Source organism: Peromyscus leucopus, chromosome 8b (genome assembly GCF_004664715.2).
Source record: "Peromyscus leucopus breed LL Stock chromosome 8b, UCI_PerLeu_2.1, whole genome shotgun sequence".
Classification (NCBI taxonomy): domain Eukaryota; kingdom Metazoa; phylum Chordata; class Mammalia; order Rodentia; family Cricetidae; genus Peromyscus; species Peromyscus leucopus.
Window position 1 is genome coordinate 32429916 of NC_051086.1, and position 13111 is coordinate 32443026.

The following is a 13111-nucleotide window of genomic DNA, read 5'->3' on the forward strand; positions in this document are numbered from 1 at the left end:
TCTGGAAGAGAGAGAGAACAGAAACTGGAGGTAGAAATGATATTTTAAAAATTGTAAGTCTTCATAATAGATAATTTCTGTAGACAAATAACCAGATGAGAAGGAGAGGTAAGACATACGCAGGCAGGGATATGAATTTTTAATATTATTGAATCATAGACTTGAATTATTATTATTATTTTTTGCAGAACTTGTTAGCCCAAGTTTATGGATGGAGCCCATAAAAGAATCCCATTCTTCCAGAATTGGATGGGTCATACTTTGATAGGCTTAAAGATATTAATAAGAACATTATGAAACAATGGGCAAAGAAACACTAGATTTATCAGCAGAAGTAGGGAACTCATGGCCACACAGGAACAAAAGGCTATGGGTGATGACAAGTGGAGAGAGGTTGTCGTCACTTAAGCACTGGTTTTAGATTCTCTGCCAGGGATCAAGGAACAGAGACACAAATGGCTGAAGAATTGACTCCCAGGTTTCCCTCCAATGTGAAAGTAGACACTGGCCTGTGTTGAGTCTTTGCTGGATACATTCCCAGGCCATCTAGTTTTCTAATACATGAACTTCAGGTTTTCAAGTTGAGTCTTATACTTTAAGATCTAAAGCTAAGTTCAATTTTTACTGTTTAATATTATCTTAAATCAAATCATTGCTGTATTAGGTTTCTAAGTTTTGATTCATTTATAGACATATTAATATCAAGATAAGCTATAATTATGAACAGCATTGTTGAACAAATATGGATAAGAATGGTCAAAACAGTAAAACCTTAATCCACCATGTTACAGACAATACGTGTTTATTCCTTTCATGTTTCATGTTTGTTACTGGAAACAAACATTTCTATGGCATGTATATTCTCTAATGGAGGAGAATGCATTCATTTATTCATTTAACAATATTTGTTGAGTTCTGTTCATTCTTTATGACACTGGTTTGGAAATGGCACTACAACAGTTAACAAATCACACCCTGTTGCATGGTCAAGAGTAGTGATGTAGAGAGACAAAGACTACAGGACCCAGAAAGACAAGAGCTTCATGGTCTTTTTCATGTCAGAGGTAAAGATACCAAACTAAATGTAGAGTGTTGGTCACTGGAGTTTGGGAAGTTAGGTGTGTAATGGGGATAAGAGGAGGCTGGGTTCTGAGTGTACTCTGTGATTATGCTGAATTATCTCATAGACCCCAGTTACATGTACAATTTACACATGTCAACAAAAATGAAGTAATTTAAAAATATATAATAAAAATATTACAAAACTTCATGTAGCATATTCTTAATAGCTTGCAGAATATATGATATCTTGTTTCATCTATTCCATGATAGCTAAACTGAGAATCACTGAAGTCAGTGAAGTGAACATGTCTGAACAGATGGTTCAGTTAGACAGTGGTAGAGTTGATATGCAGGGATCTGGTAAGGACTCAAAACAAACCATACCATTGTAAGACGATGAACTTGCAAAGGCCAACTTTGACATTATACACCTGAAAGTATGCATCAAAAACAACCTATAACAATGACATCTTTGATATCATCACAAAGATCTAATAAATGTGTTTGTTAAGGAAGAACATTGATGTATTATTATCTACATGTAAATTAATATTTTATTGAATCATTCAACTTCTCCATGTTTTCCTCAACAGCATCAAAGATGTTGTCCGATTGGATTCCTGGCATCATTGGTCCAGCACCAACTCATTAGCCTTCTAGTTCAGCAGACTTAACAAGAGAACAAATTGACAGCTGGTCACAAGCAGGGCTTTGGTTTTGTGGTGCTAATCACAGCCACTGAGGAAATGGGGCAGTGGAGACAAAATTGTGGTCTCATCCCTGCTAGTCCTCGGTCTTCAACTACATGAAACACTCCGCCAACTGGAACAATGAGGAGCCTAAGAGACTGATAGAGAATAATAATGCTACATTCGACCCTTCATAATTTTCAAAGAAACACTGCTATTATCTGTTACTGGGTTAGATCTTAACATCAGGGTGGGAAGGTGGTAAAGATGCTGTCTCTGATATCAGACAGAGATGTATCCATGGGCTTAAGGGGGCTAGATAATGTTCAGGACACATAGGAAGCAGGGTTATAGGTCAAACCAAAGATAATACTCCTGATCCCATCATTTCCAGTCTGAAGAGGACACAAGTAAGAATTTAACACTGGCGAAAACTGAACTAGCAAAATAGACAAGGAAAAGCTTTATTTTGGAGTATTTCAGGATTGACTGGAATAATGTTCTAATCCGTGAGCTTCACAGCAGACACTCAATTGTCTCCTGTTATTTGGGCACATGAAAGCTATGGGCAGTTTCAACACCAGTTTTAGACAGGGCTTCATCTTAGTGGGATTCTCTGATTTTCCTCAACTGGAACTCATTTTTTCTGTTCTCATTTCCATTTTCTACTCCCTAACTCTCTTTGGCAACTCTGCCATCATTATTCTTTCACAACTGGATGCTCGACTTCAAACACCAATGTACTTCTTCCTCTGCCACCTCTCCTTCCTCGACCTCTGTTACACCACTAGCATTGTGCCGCAGTTTCTGATAAACCTCCAGGGATATGACAGGACCATCAGCTATGAAGGATGTGTGGCCCAGCTCTTCCTTTTCCTTGCTCTGGCCTCCACAGAGAGTGTGCTCCTGGTGGTCATGGCCTTTGACCGCTATGCAGCTGTGTGTCGTCCCCTGCACTACACGACCATCATGCACCCCCTTCTCTGCCTCTCACTTGCTATTGCTTCATGGGTAGGAGGATTCATGAACTCTCTGATTCAAACAAGCCTGATGATGGTGATGCCTCTTTGCGGACACCAACTGAACCACTTCTTCTGTGAGATGCCCACTCTCTTGAAGTTGGCCTGTGAGAACACAGAAGAAACAGAGGCTAAAATGTTTGTGACCCGAGTTGTATTCTTGATATTTCCTGTAACACTAATTCTGGGCTCTTACGCAAACATTGCTCAGGCGGTGCTGAAGACCAAGTCAATGGCAGGGTGCAAAAAGGCCCTGGGCACTTGTGGGTCCCACCTTGTGGTGGTTTCTATGTTTTATGGTGCAGCCATCTACACATACTTACAACCCAAGGGCAGTTATTCTGAGAGCAAGGGGAAGTTTGTTGCCCTTTTTTATACTATCATCACCCCCATGCTCAACCCTCTGATTTATACCCTGAGGAACAAGGATGTGAAGAGGGCTCTGTGGAAGGTGCTAGGGAGAGGCACAGACTCAGGATAGAAGACCAAAGGACAACCAGTATGATTTAGTTTAACAGCTCTTGGGTTACAGACTCATCTGTCCTTGCAAAGCAATTTATCAGTAAAAAAATAAGCTTCCACAGACCCTATGGGTTTGATGCTTCTTTGTTCTGAAGATGGAAGTGAGAAGGGTCTTTTGAAATGCTTTGTAGTCCAGTGTATATAATCCATATGATACAGGAAGTAAGCGTTGATTTGTAACATGGTGCTTAGGTAGTGGATATTGTCTCCTCTTGTACAAAGTGGAGACAGTTTCTAGGTAAGCTGGGAGACAGGGAAGCCTTGTTCAGATGGCAGTTCCTTAAGATTTCTAGCATGGTGCCATGCAGAATGCCCTATGACAAAGATTTGCATCAATGCCTATGCTTCTAACTCCCTCTATCCTGCCTAGGTCCCTTCACTTCACGGGACCTCTTTTTAAGGTCTACTGATGTGGATAACTTTCTGTGTTATTTGGATATCATAAGGAAATAATGATTAGTGGTGTATCACGAAGCATGTAGAGTCCAGATATGAATGTTGCTTTTCTACTTGGGGTCACATGCAAAGAAGTATTAAGGAGGCATTCTCTAAAAGGGGGGCAGGCATTACTATTTCCCCAGCTGTACAGTTCAACTCAGAAATGATGCTTGACATGGGGAAGATGATAATTTTCATGAATGAGAAGAAACTAGAGAAACTGGAGAGAAAACCAAACATGCGCTTAATTAGTAGACATCACTGCTTTGTCTGACTGATTCTTTCCAATGTTCTAGATTCTTCTTAATTACCTATTCTTAGGTAAAAGGTCAAATAGTGTGCTTTACAGAGTCAACCAATCTATAGCTGTTCTTCATTTCTAGAACTCTTAATGTAACTTAAGCCCTGTGCTTATAGAACTTTTTGTGTTATTACATTTAATTATCTCAGTGTGGAATACAAGCAAATTCCTCTCTCATATTCGTTATACTTATCAAGAGACCAAATTCCAGATAATTATTTTGTGTTATTATTTTTAGGTTGCCCAGATACTAAATAGAAATTCATTATTTGAATGTGCCCTATTTTGTTGTAAATCTTATCCAGCTAGCTGCTACCTAAGATTTCACATTTTGCATTTATTAGCTCAGGGCACTAGCCAATAAATGTAACAAAAATGTATTTTTCTTTGTTTTGTTTATCAAGGTCTAATAATTCAAGTATATGCAAAACTTAATAGAAAAAAGTGTTTATTTGGACACAGAATAAAATTCAATAAAATTCTTTTGTGGTTATTATGTTTTACTATTTAGCTTACAGAGAACATAGCAATTCAATTATATTAGTGGAAACACATTTCATGTTCAAGAAATCTGAAGAAGCCACTAGTATATCTAGGCACAAATCTTATCTTGTGAGAAGGAAATTGCATCTCCATGGAAAACTAAACCCTTCAGGATCTTCTCATCTAGGACAGTAGTTAATTGGTCATCAGAGAGCAAGGATCCCTAAGCCACTCCAGAGTCAGAGAGTCCCAAGTCTCTCTACTGTGATTGAGTAGTTAGAAGTGACAATTTTTACACACAGTAGAATAATAACTTACCCTTTGCCTTTTCTTTTTATGGTTTTATTTTATATTTAGTTTGTTAGTTTTTAAAATAAAAATAATTGCATATGCTTGAAATTCATAAAGGGAAGTTATTGGTTCCATAGAGAAAGTAAGGTCACCAGTATCTGAAGCAAATTAATTTATTTGTCATCTTACACAAATCTTCTAATCTCTTTTTGGATTAGAGAAGAGAAGATCTAAGTATTAACAATTACTTACTGAACACAAATAGTCATATAGTAAAATTTTATTAACTATATCACTATTTTGCAATTAGATATCTAGACATCTAGATGTAATTGTTCATCAACTTAGATATCTAAAAGTTTTTTAGATATCTAAAATTTTATATTCATTAATCCACATCACTCCATGTGTCTTCACACCCATGAAGAGAGCAATGATGAACCAAAGAAACAATTCCATCCAAGTCCAACTTAGTGAACCCGTGATTCAGTTGGAGTTTGTTGCAGAAGGGTAGGTGACTAAGGGGGCTGCATCTTTGGAGAGTCTTACTCAAGCATGGGTGTCAATCACGAAAGCTGTGCTCCTGGAGGCCCCTGTGCCACAGGTAGGCAGATGTACTACTGCTGTTTCTACAGTCTTGGAGAGGGGCCTTGTCAGTCATGTAACTTTCATGAGCCCCTGAGGCCTGAGAGTTTCTTGTAAGTTTCATCAGTCTGGTGAGCTTCCCTCTCCCTCCAGCAAGGAACCTTATAATCCAGAGGAAACAGCTACACAGCATTAATTTTAAAAAAAATCCAGGAATAAACAAGCTAATGTGATATTTTCCTTTTTTTTATTTCACTTCTTTAATGTTCTAGCTTATCATACAGTAGCATACAACAAGGTATTTTCATGGACTCAATCATATTTTCTTACAAATTTCATAGTTTCTTTATCCATTAGACAGAGCATTGTTGGATATTAGGGTAGTTTCATAACTTGACTATGATGAACTAAAGTACTGAAAGCATGATTGCAGATTGCAGACATCTTGAAAAGTTGGTAATTTCATTTGCTTTCATCAACTCAGAAGAAAGAGCTCTAGATCCTCTGGTAGTTATGTTTATAATTTCTCTGTCTGTCCCTCTCTGTCTCTGTCTGTCTATCTATCTATCTATCTATCTATCTATCTATCTATCTATCTATCTATCTATCTATCTATCTAACTATCTATATCTTTCTCTGTGTGTATACATATTTTAAATTAAGCTAATTCTTTTTAAATGCATATGAGTGTCTTGTCTACTAGTACATCTGTGCACCACATATGTGCCTCGTGCCCATAGAGCACAAACGAGGGCATCAGGCACCCTTGAACTGGGGTCACGGATGCTTGGGAGTCACCATGTGGGTGCTGGGAATCAAACCCAGGTCCTCTGGAAGAGTAGCAAGTGCTCCTAACCATTGAGCCATCTCTCCAGCCTCATTTTAAATTTCTTAAGTCATCGCCCTATTATTATCCCTAAAGTCTGTATCAATCTACACGTCCAGTTACAAGAGTGTTGTTTCCACTTTTCCCATACCATCACTAACACCTCTTATCTTTTCATAAACATTCATCCTAGAGAGTATAGGTAACTTCAAAGAGTTGCTTCAATATGTATTTTTCAGGTGATTACTAGCAGCAAACAGATTTCATATGTTTGTTGGAAAATATTTAAAGTCTTCTATGGAGTAATGACCTGTGTCTATTTTTAAGATGGGTTTTCAGTTTTTCTTCTAACGTAAGAGTTAGTCATAAACTTGGGACATTAGCTTCTCCTCAGTCACATGGTTTTCAAGTAAATTTTCCCAGTCTGTAGACTGCTGTTTGCATTTGTTGATCATTTCTTTTTCATTTCAGAAAATTTTTTCCTGATGTAGAGCCATTTAAATATATTCATTTACTTACCTTTTAATTCTGAGCTATCATACACTAGTCCAAAACACACTGCCAAAGTCAGGTTCACGAGATTTTCCCCTGTGATCTCCTCTAGGAGTTTTATAGTTGTGGTCTTACCCTTAGGACTCCATTTAGTTTAAATTGACTTTTACATATACCATTATATATCAACACACATACATGCTTAGAGCAAGTTTAAGAAGTATCATGTTTGAGGTTGGGGAGAAGGTTCAGCTGTAAAGAGCATTGAGTGCTCTTCCAGACAACCTGTATTTGAATATCACCTTCCACATGAAGGCTTACAACCAGTTTGAAATCTCTTCTGGCCTCCATGGACACTGTATATATGAGGTGCAAAAACATACATGCAGGCAAAAAATGCATATATGCACAAAAATGCAAAGGATGATCATACATTAGATAAAGCTCAGGAAACATCAAGAGAGATGGGGTGGAGTGATTGCAAGAACCAGAAGACCAGGACACCTGGTGTGCAATGGTGTCTTCTAGACATGCAGGGAAGCCGCACCATGAATTATCAACAATATGGTTGGCTGAACAAGGTCAGCATAATGACAACAACTGACATGCCAATGGAGGTGAGGAAATCTTCACAATTTCCTGGGATGACTTTAACCAAGCAAGTGAAACATTTGCATAATAAAAACTGAAGAAGAGATAGAAAGATCTCCCATGCTCATGGATCAGTAGATTAATGTTGTAAAAAATGGCCACTCTACCAAAAGTAATCTACAGATTCAGTGCTATCCTGATCATAATTCCAACACAGTTCTTCACAGAAATTAAGAAACAATTTTCAAGTTCATATGGAAACACAAAAATCTAGGGTGGTTAAAACAATTCTGAATAATAAGAGAATTGTCAGAGAAACCACCATTTCTGATTTCAAGTTGTACTACAGAACTGCAGTAACAAAAACAGCATTGTATCAGCATAAAAAGAGACACATTGATCAATGGAATCAAGTTGATAACTCAGACAGAATTTTACACAGTTATGGACACCTGATCTTTGGAAAAAGAAGCCAAAATACACAGTGAAGAAAAGACAGCATCTTCAACAAATGGTTCTGGTCAAACCAGAGGCTGTGCTCAGAAGAATGAAAATAGACCGATATCTATCACCCCACACAAACCTAACTCCTAATGGACCAAAGACCTCAATATAAGACTAGACAACTTTGGATATGATAGACAAGTAAGTGTGAAATGAGCTTGAACTCATTGGCACAAAAAAGACTATCTGAAGAGGACACCAATAATATAGGCATTAAGATCAAAAATTAATAATGGAACCTCAGGAAGCTGAAATTTTTCTGTACAGCAAAGGACACCATAATTCAGTTAAAGTTGCAGCCTACAGAGCAGAAAAAGATATTTATCAATTATGCATCTCATATAGGGTTAGTATCTAGAATATATAAAGAACTAAACCAACCAATAAAAACCCCTGAACAACAAGAAAACAAATAGCCCAGGTAAAAATGGGGTACAAAACTAAGCAAAGGGTCCTCAAAAGATAAAATGCAAATGGCTGAGAAACACTTAAGAGAAATGTTCAACGTCCTTAGCCATCAGGGAAAAGCAAATGAAAGCTACTTTGATATTTCATCTTACACCCATAGGAATGGCCAAGATCAATAAAAATGAATGACAGTTCATGCTGGTGAGGATGTGGAGTAAGAGAAACAGTCCTCCATTACTGGTGGGAATGTAAACTTGTACAGCCACTATGGAAATCAGTGTGGTGGTTCCCTCAAGAAGATGGGAACTGATCTACTTCGAGAGATCTAGCTGTCCTACTTCTGGGGACACACCCAAAGAATGCTTCATACTGTCATAGAGATAGTTGCTCAACCATGTTCATTGCTGCTCTATTCATCATAGCCAGAAATCAAAAACAAACTAGATGCCCCTCATCAGACGAATGGATAAAGAAATGCAGTACATTTACACAATGGCATATTACTCAGCCATTGAAAATATGAAATAATGAAATCTGCAGGTAAATGGATAGAACTAGAAAAAAATCATCCTGAGTGAGGTATCCCAGACCCAGAAAGACAAATATGATATATATTTGCTTATATGAGGATGTTAGCTGTTCAGTCAGTGATAACCAAACTACAATCCATAGAACCACAGTAGTAGATAAAAAGTAAGGGAATAGTTGTGATTGATAGCTCTCACTAGGAAAGGGAGATAGAATAGCAGGGAAGCTGGAATGGGATGATCAAGTAGGGAGGCATGAAGGGAGAGGTGGACAAAGGAGAGAATACAGGGAGTGGCATTTGAGGGATAGTATGGAAGCCTAACACAGTAGTATGTTCCTAACGTATGAATGTATATGAAGGTAATCTAAAAGAATTTGCCAAATAATAGGGAAGAAAGAGACCAACTTGCCATCTCTTTTCACCAAATGATTCTCGCAGTACCAAAAATGGGTTACATCAAATGAAATTGTTGTCCAAAGGGTCCCATTTGAATCCCCAAACAAGCCAGGATATTACCAAGAGTATAGGTTGTTTTCCTCAAACTGATGACAAGTTTCTATTGCTAAAGATAAGAGCTATACAACTCACTCAACATGGAGAAGTAGAGCTGGCGCCTACAGTGAGCCTCACCTGTACGTTCTAGGGTCTTTAGTACAGAAAGGCAATCTGTAGGCTACCAAAGGAAAAACATAAACACCCACCTACCTACAAACAGTTTGATTCACAATGGTGTCCCTCTTGTAAGATATGCCAGTGTAAAGGTAGCACAAATCTTGTGGGGTAACCAATCAACATCTGATATTGATTTAAGACCCTCTCCACAAGGTGGAACCCATACCCAATGCTGCTTGGATGACCAAAATCCTGTGACTAAGATAAAACCAACTACTTCTATTAAAAGAATGTAGCAAAAAAAGAAAAAATCCTGAAGATGATCAATGCCTAGGCCAGTCATCATCAAAAAAGCTTCCTTCTGCAGCAGATGGAAACAAATACAGAGACTCACAGCCAGACAATATGCAGAGAGTAAGAGACATTGGGAGCCTCAACCCTAAATGAGATGGCCCCATCAAATTCTTCTCCTCAGGGATTAGGGAACCCCAAAGAAAATGAGGAAAGGGTATAGGAGCAAGAGGAGATAGAGGACACCAATGAAACAAGGTCTTCCACATCAACAGGACCAATGCGTATAGTCACAGAGACTGAGGTAGCATTCACAGGCTACCAGATGGGGTCCTAGAGCTGAAAGAAGTGGACACATGGCCTCATCCCTAACCTGGGAATCTGAAAGTGAAATTTAGTTTTCTCCAAGTAGGAGTCTCATTGGGGAAACAAACTACTCTTAAGGGTAGGCTGCATGCCCAGAAGTAGATGGCCAACTGGAAACAAACGTAATGGCATCTTTGGAGATTCCTTGTTTCATAATGTCATGTTAGAAAAAAATAAAAATTTTCCACTTTATCTTATTTTGTTTTATTTATATTTTTTCTCCTACAATCCTCTGGGTATATTCATGGCTTCCAATTTAGTGTTTTTATGGGATTCCTGAATGTGCAGATCAGTGGGTCTCTGCATATATATCTGTTTGTGCCTTTTCTTGGGTACTTTCCTGTTGTCTGTTTGTTTTGTCCTATTCTGATGTATTAGTTTTTGTTTTATATCGGTTTATTTTATTATATGACTTAGAAGCCTGCTTGTCTTCTAATAAGAGACAAAAATAGGGTTGATTTGGATGGAAGGGGAGGTGGGAGGGCCTGGGAAGAAGAGAGGTGGGCAAACAATAATCAGGATATAGTATGTGAGAACAACCCCATTTTCAATAAAAGGAATATAAAGAAATCAATAAATTAAACACATTAGTGGGTATATAAGAGAGACAGCTACAGAGAGATGGGGCAAATTTTTCTACAGGCCCCAAATGGTATCTCAGCATTTGGGTTGGTGGAAGCTAAGTAATCAGAATTCAAGAGGTTTTTTATCTATTAGTCACAGGATGTTAGTTCTGACACAAAGGTGAACAAGGAATGACTGTTTCAGAGGGCTCCAGCTATCCCAATTCAAGAGTTTTTTATCTCTGTACTTGAAATTGCGTAAGAGATGAAATTCAATTTTCTTTGTGTTTTCAATGGTAAGAATAAGTACAGCTGCGCTGAAGAGCTTAGGAGATTTAATTTGGCTGAATATAAGCAGACAACTTACAAAAGAAGGTCAAAAGTATAAGTGACTGCCTTTGAGGTAGTGAGTTCCCCTTTCCTGAGAACTTAAACAAGAGTTGCCTGGCAGTATTTGAGTATGGTTTAGGATGTTTTCAATCAAATGAAGACATCAAACTTTGCTTCTAAATATGATACATTGCCCTAGATTTCTCAGTCTATCAACACGTTCCACAATAGAGTATTTGGAAGAGGCCATTTGTGTGTTTGCATACACATAGCTGTTGTCTTCTGCAAGCAAGGCTTTGTGAGGGGCATGTGCCATTTCTGGGGGACATTTGAGACTCTTTGGACCTTTTCACCAAAGGCCATTGATTTATCCTCAGATTGTGGATCCAAAGAGTCAATGAACTGTCCACAAAGGTGACTGTCTAACATCTTGCTACCTGTCTTCTTCATCTTTTGTGGCCCAGATGACTGCCATTTGTTCTTGTTAAACTGTGTAGAAGTTTTAGCCTAGACACAATGGTGCATACAGGACTTAGATTTGACTATTATCAATGGAAAAGAGAAAAAGACTTGGGGAGAAGAGACTGCAGAGGATTGTCTCTCAAAGAAAAAATTTTTAATGTATATGTCTGAGTCCCTCCGTGTATGTATATGCACTAGGTACATGCAGTCCCTTCAGAGAGCTGGAGAGTGCATCAGATCCTCTGGAACTGAAGTTACAGGTAACTGTGAATCACCATATAGGTACTGGGAACAGAATTCCAGTCCTCTGCAAGAGCTGCAAGTGTTCTTAACCACTGAACCATCTTCTCAGATCCTCAAATGAAAAAATTTCAATGATAACTTAATGGAGAAAAAACTTAAGAGATTTGACAGTTAATGCTGTGGGAAGCTATTACTATAGGTCAGACCACATTCCTGGACTTCATTACACATTTATTATACAAACTTCCCTGGTTTTGCCAAAGTCATTTGTAATTACTACCTGTACTTGTCTAAGGTCAAGAACAAGACAAGAGAAGCCACATTGTTACATCAATCTACATAGTACTAGAGTCTAGCCAGGGCTGTGAAGCAAGAGAAAGAAACAAAAGACAGACATCTGAATTGGAAAGAGGAAGTAGTAGTAGTCTCAGAGTAATGAATTAGATTGTCTGAGATTCTGGCTAGAGGTGTAGTATGATGGACCATCGCATTGTAGAACAGTTCTGAACTGTTTTCAGTCCAAAGCTGATCATTGAGTAATGTTCTTAGGAACAATGGCATCTTTCTGGACAGAGTAGAGTTGTGGTGGAGCACCATCTTCCTTCTGGAGACTTTAGAAATTGCTATTGGAAAGACTTATTTTTCACTGTGGAAAACTTGAACATTATTAATATCAAAATGGAAAGTTTGGATTTACATTGGATCGAGAAGGGATTCCCAGAAAACAAGGACAAGCATGGAAAAAAATAGAATCTTGACATCAATGGTCCTTAGATTATTAGTTTTCTTCTGTCTCACACCAGTTGGCTCTTCTGATTTGTGACAGAATCTCCTAATTTTTCTTTTAGCAATATGCTTGGGATTAGAGAAGGAGAGAGCCATATTCCAACCCCAAAGCCAGCTTGATTTGTAATTGAATTGGGACCACAACTATTCTAGAGTTGAAGAGATATAGAAGTTAGGCACTGAGATATTACCCTGTAGAGTATATTGGTACCAATAGGTCCTTCCTTTATATGGTAGATGTCTAGGTGTCCAAGACCTTATAATTTCTTGAAGATGGGTATTCCTATTATACTGTAAAGACAAAAACAGAACCCTGCCCTGACCCATGTTTGTTGAGTTTTTCCTTACAACTTTGTAGAGTTGTCACATCGGTGGATGAGTTATTACTTCTCCTCATCAAGGGGTTTCTCCTGCTCGAAGTGGATTTTTATTAATTTTGTTGGTATCCATAGCTTTTCCTCTCCTGCAGAAACAAAAGCAAAACCCCTTCCCAATGTAAGCTGTATCCTGGTTTCCATTCCCAGGTCAACACATCTTTGAAGTAAACTGGTTGGTTTAGCTCAGGAGTTTTTCCTGTTGTTCAATGTCTCTCCACAGCTGTTGCTCCTTTCTCATCAGCATTGAGAAATTTCAAAGTTAATAAATTATTATGTAATCTATTTCTAGGAGTCATTGTACCTCTTTCTGTTTATATATCATATCCTTTAAAGTTTGATTG

At 38.1% G+C, this 13111-nt stretch overlaps 1 protein-coding gene across 1 annotated transcript; it reads left to right on the top strand.

Annotated features, from left to right (window-relative positions):
- The first annotated feature begins 2315 nt into the window (after positions 1–2315).
- LOC114681513 (olfactory receptor 10-like) lies at positions 2316–3251 on the top strand. The gene has a single exon (XM_028855025.1). It carries the CDS (start codon positions 2316–2318, stop codon positions 3249–3251), a length of 936 nt encoding a protein of 311 aa, XP_028710858.1.
- Positions 3252–13111: the final 9860 nt, after the last annotated feature.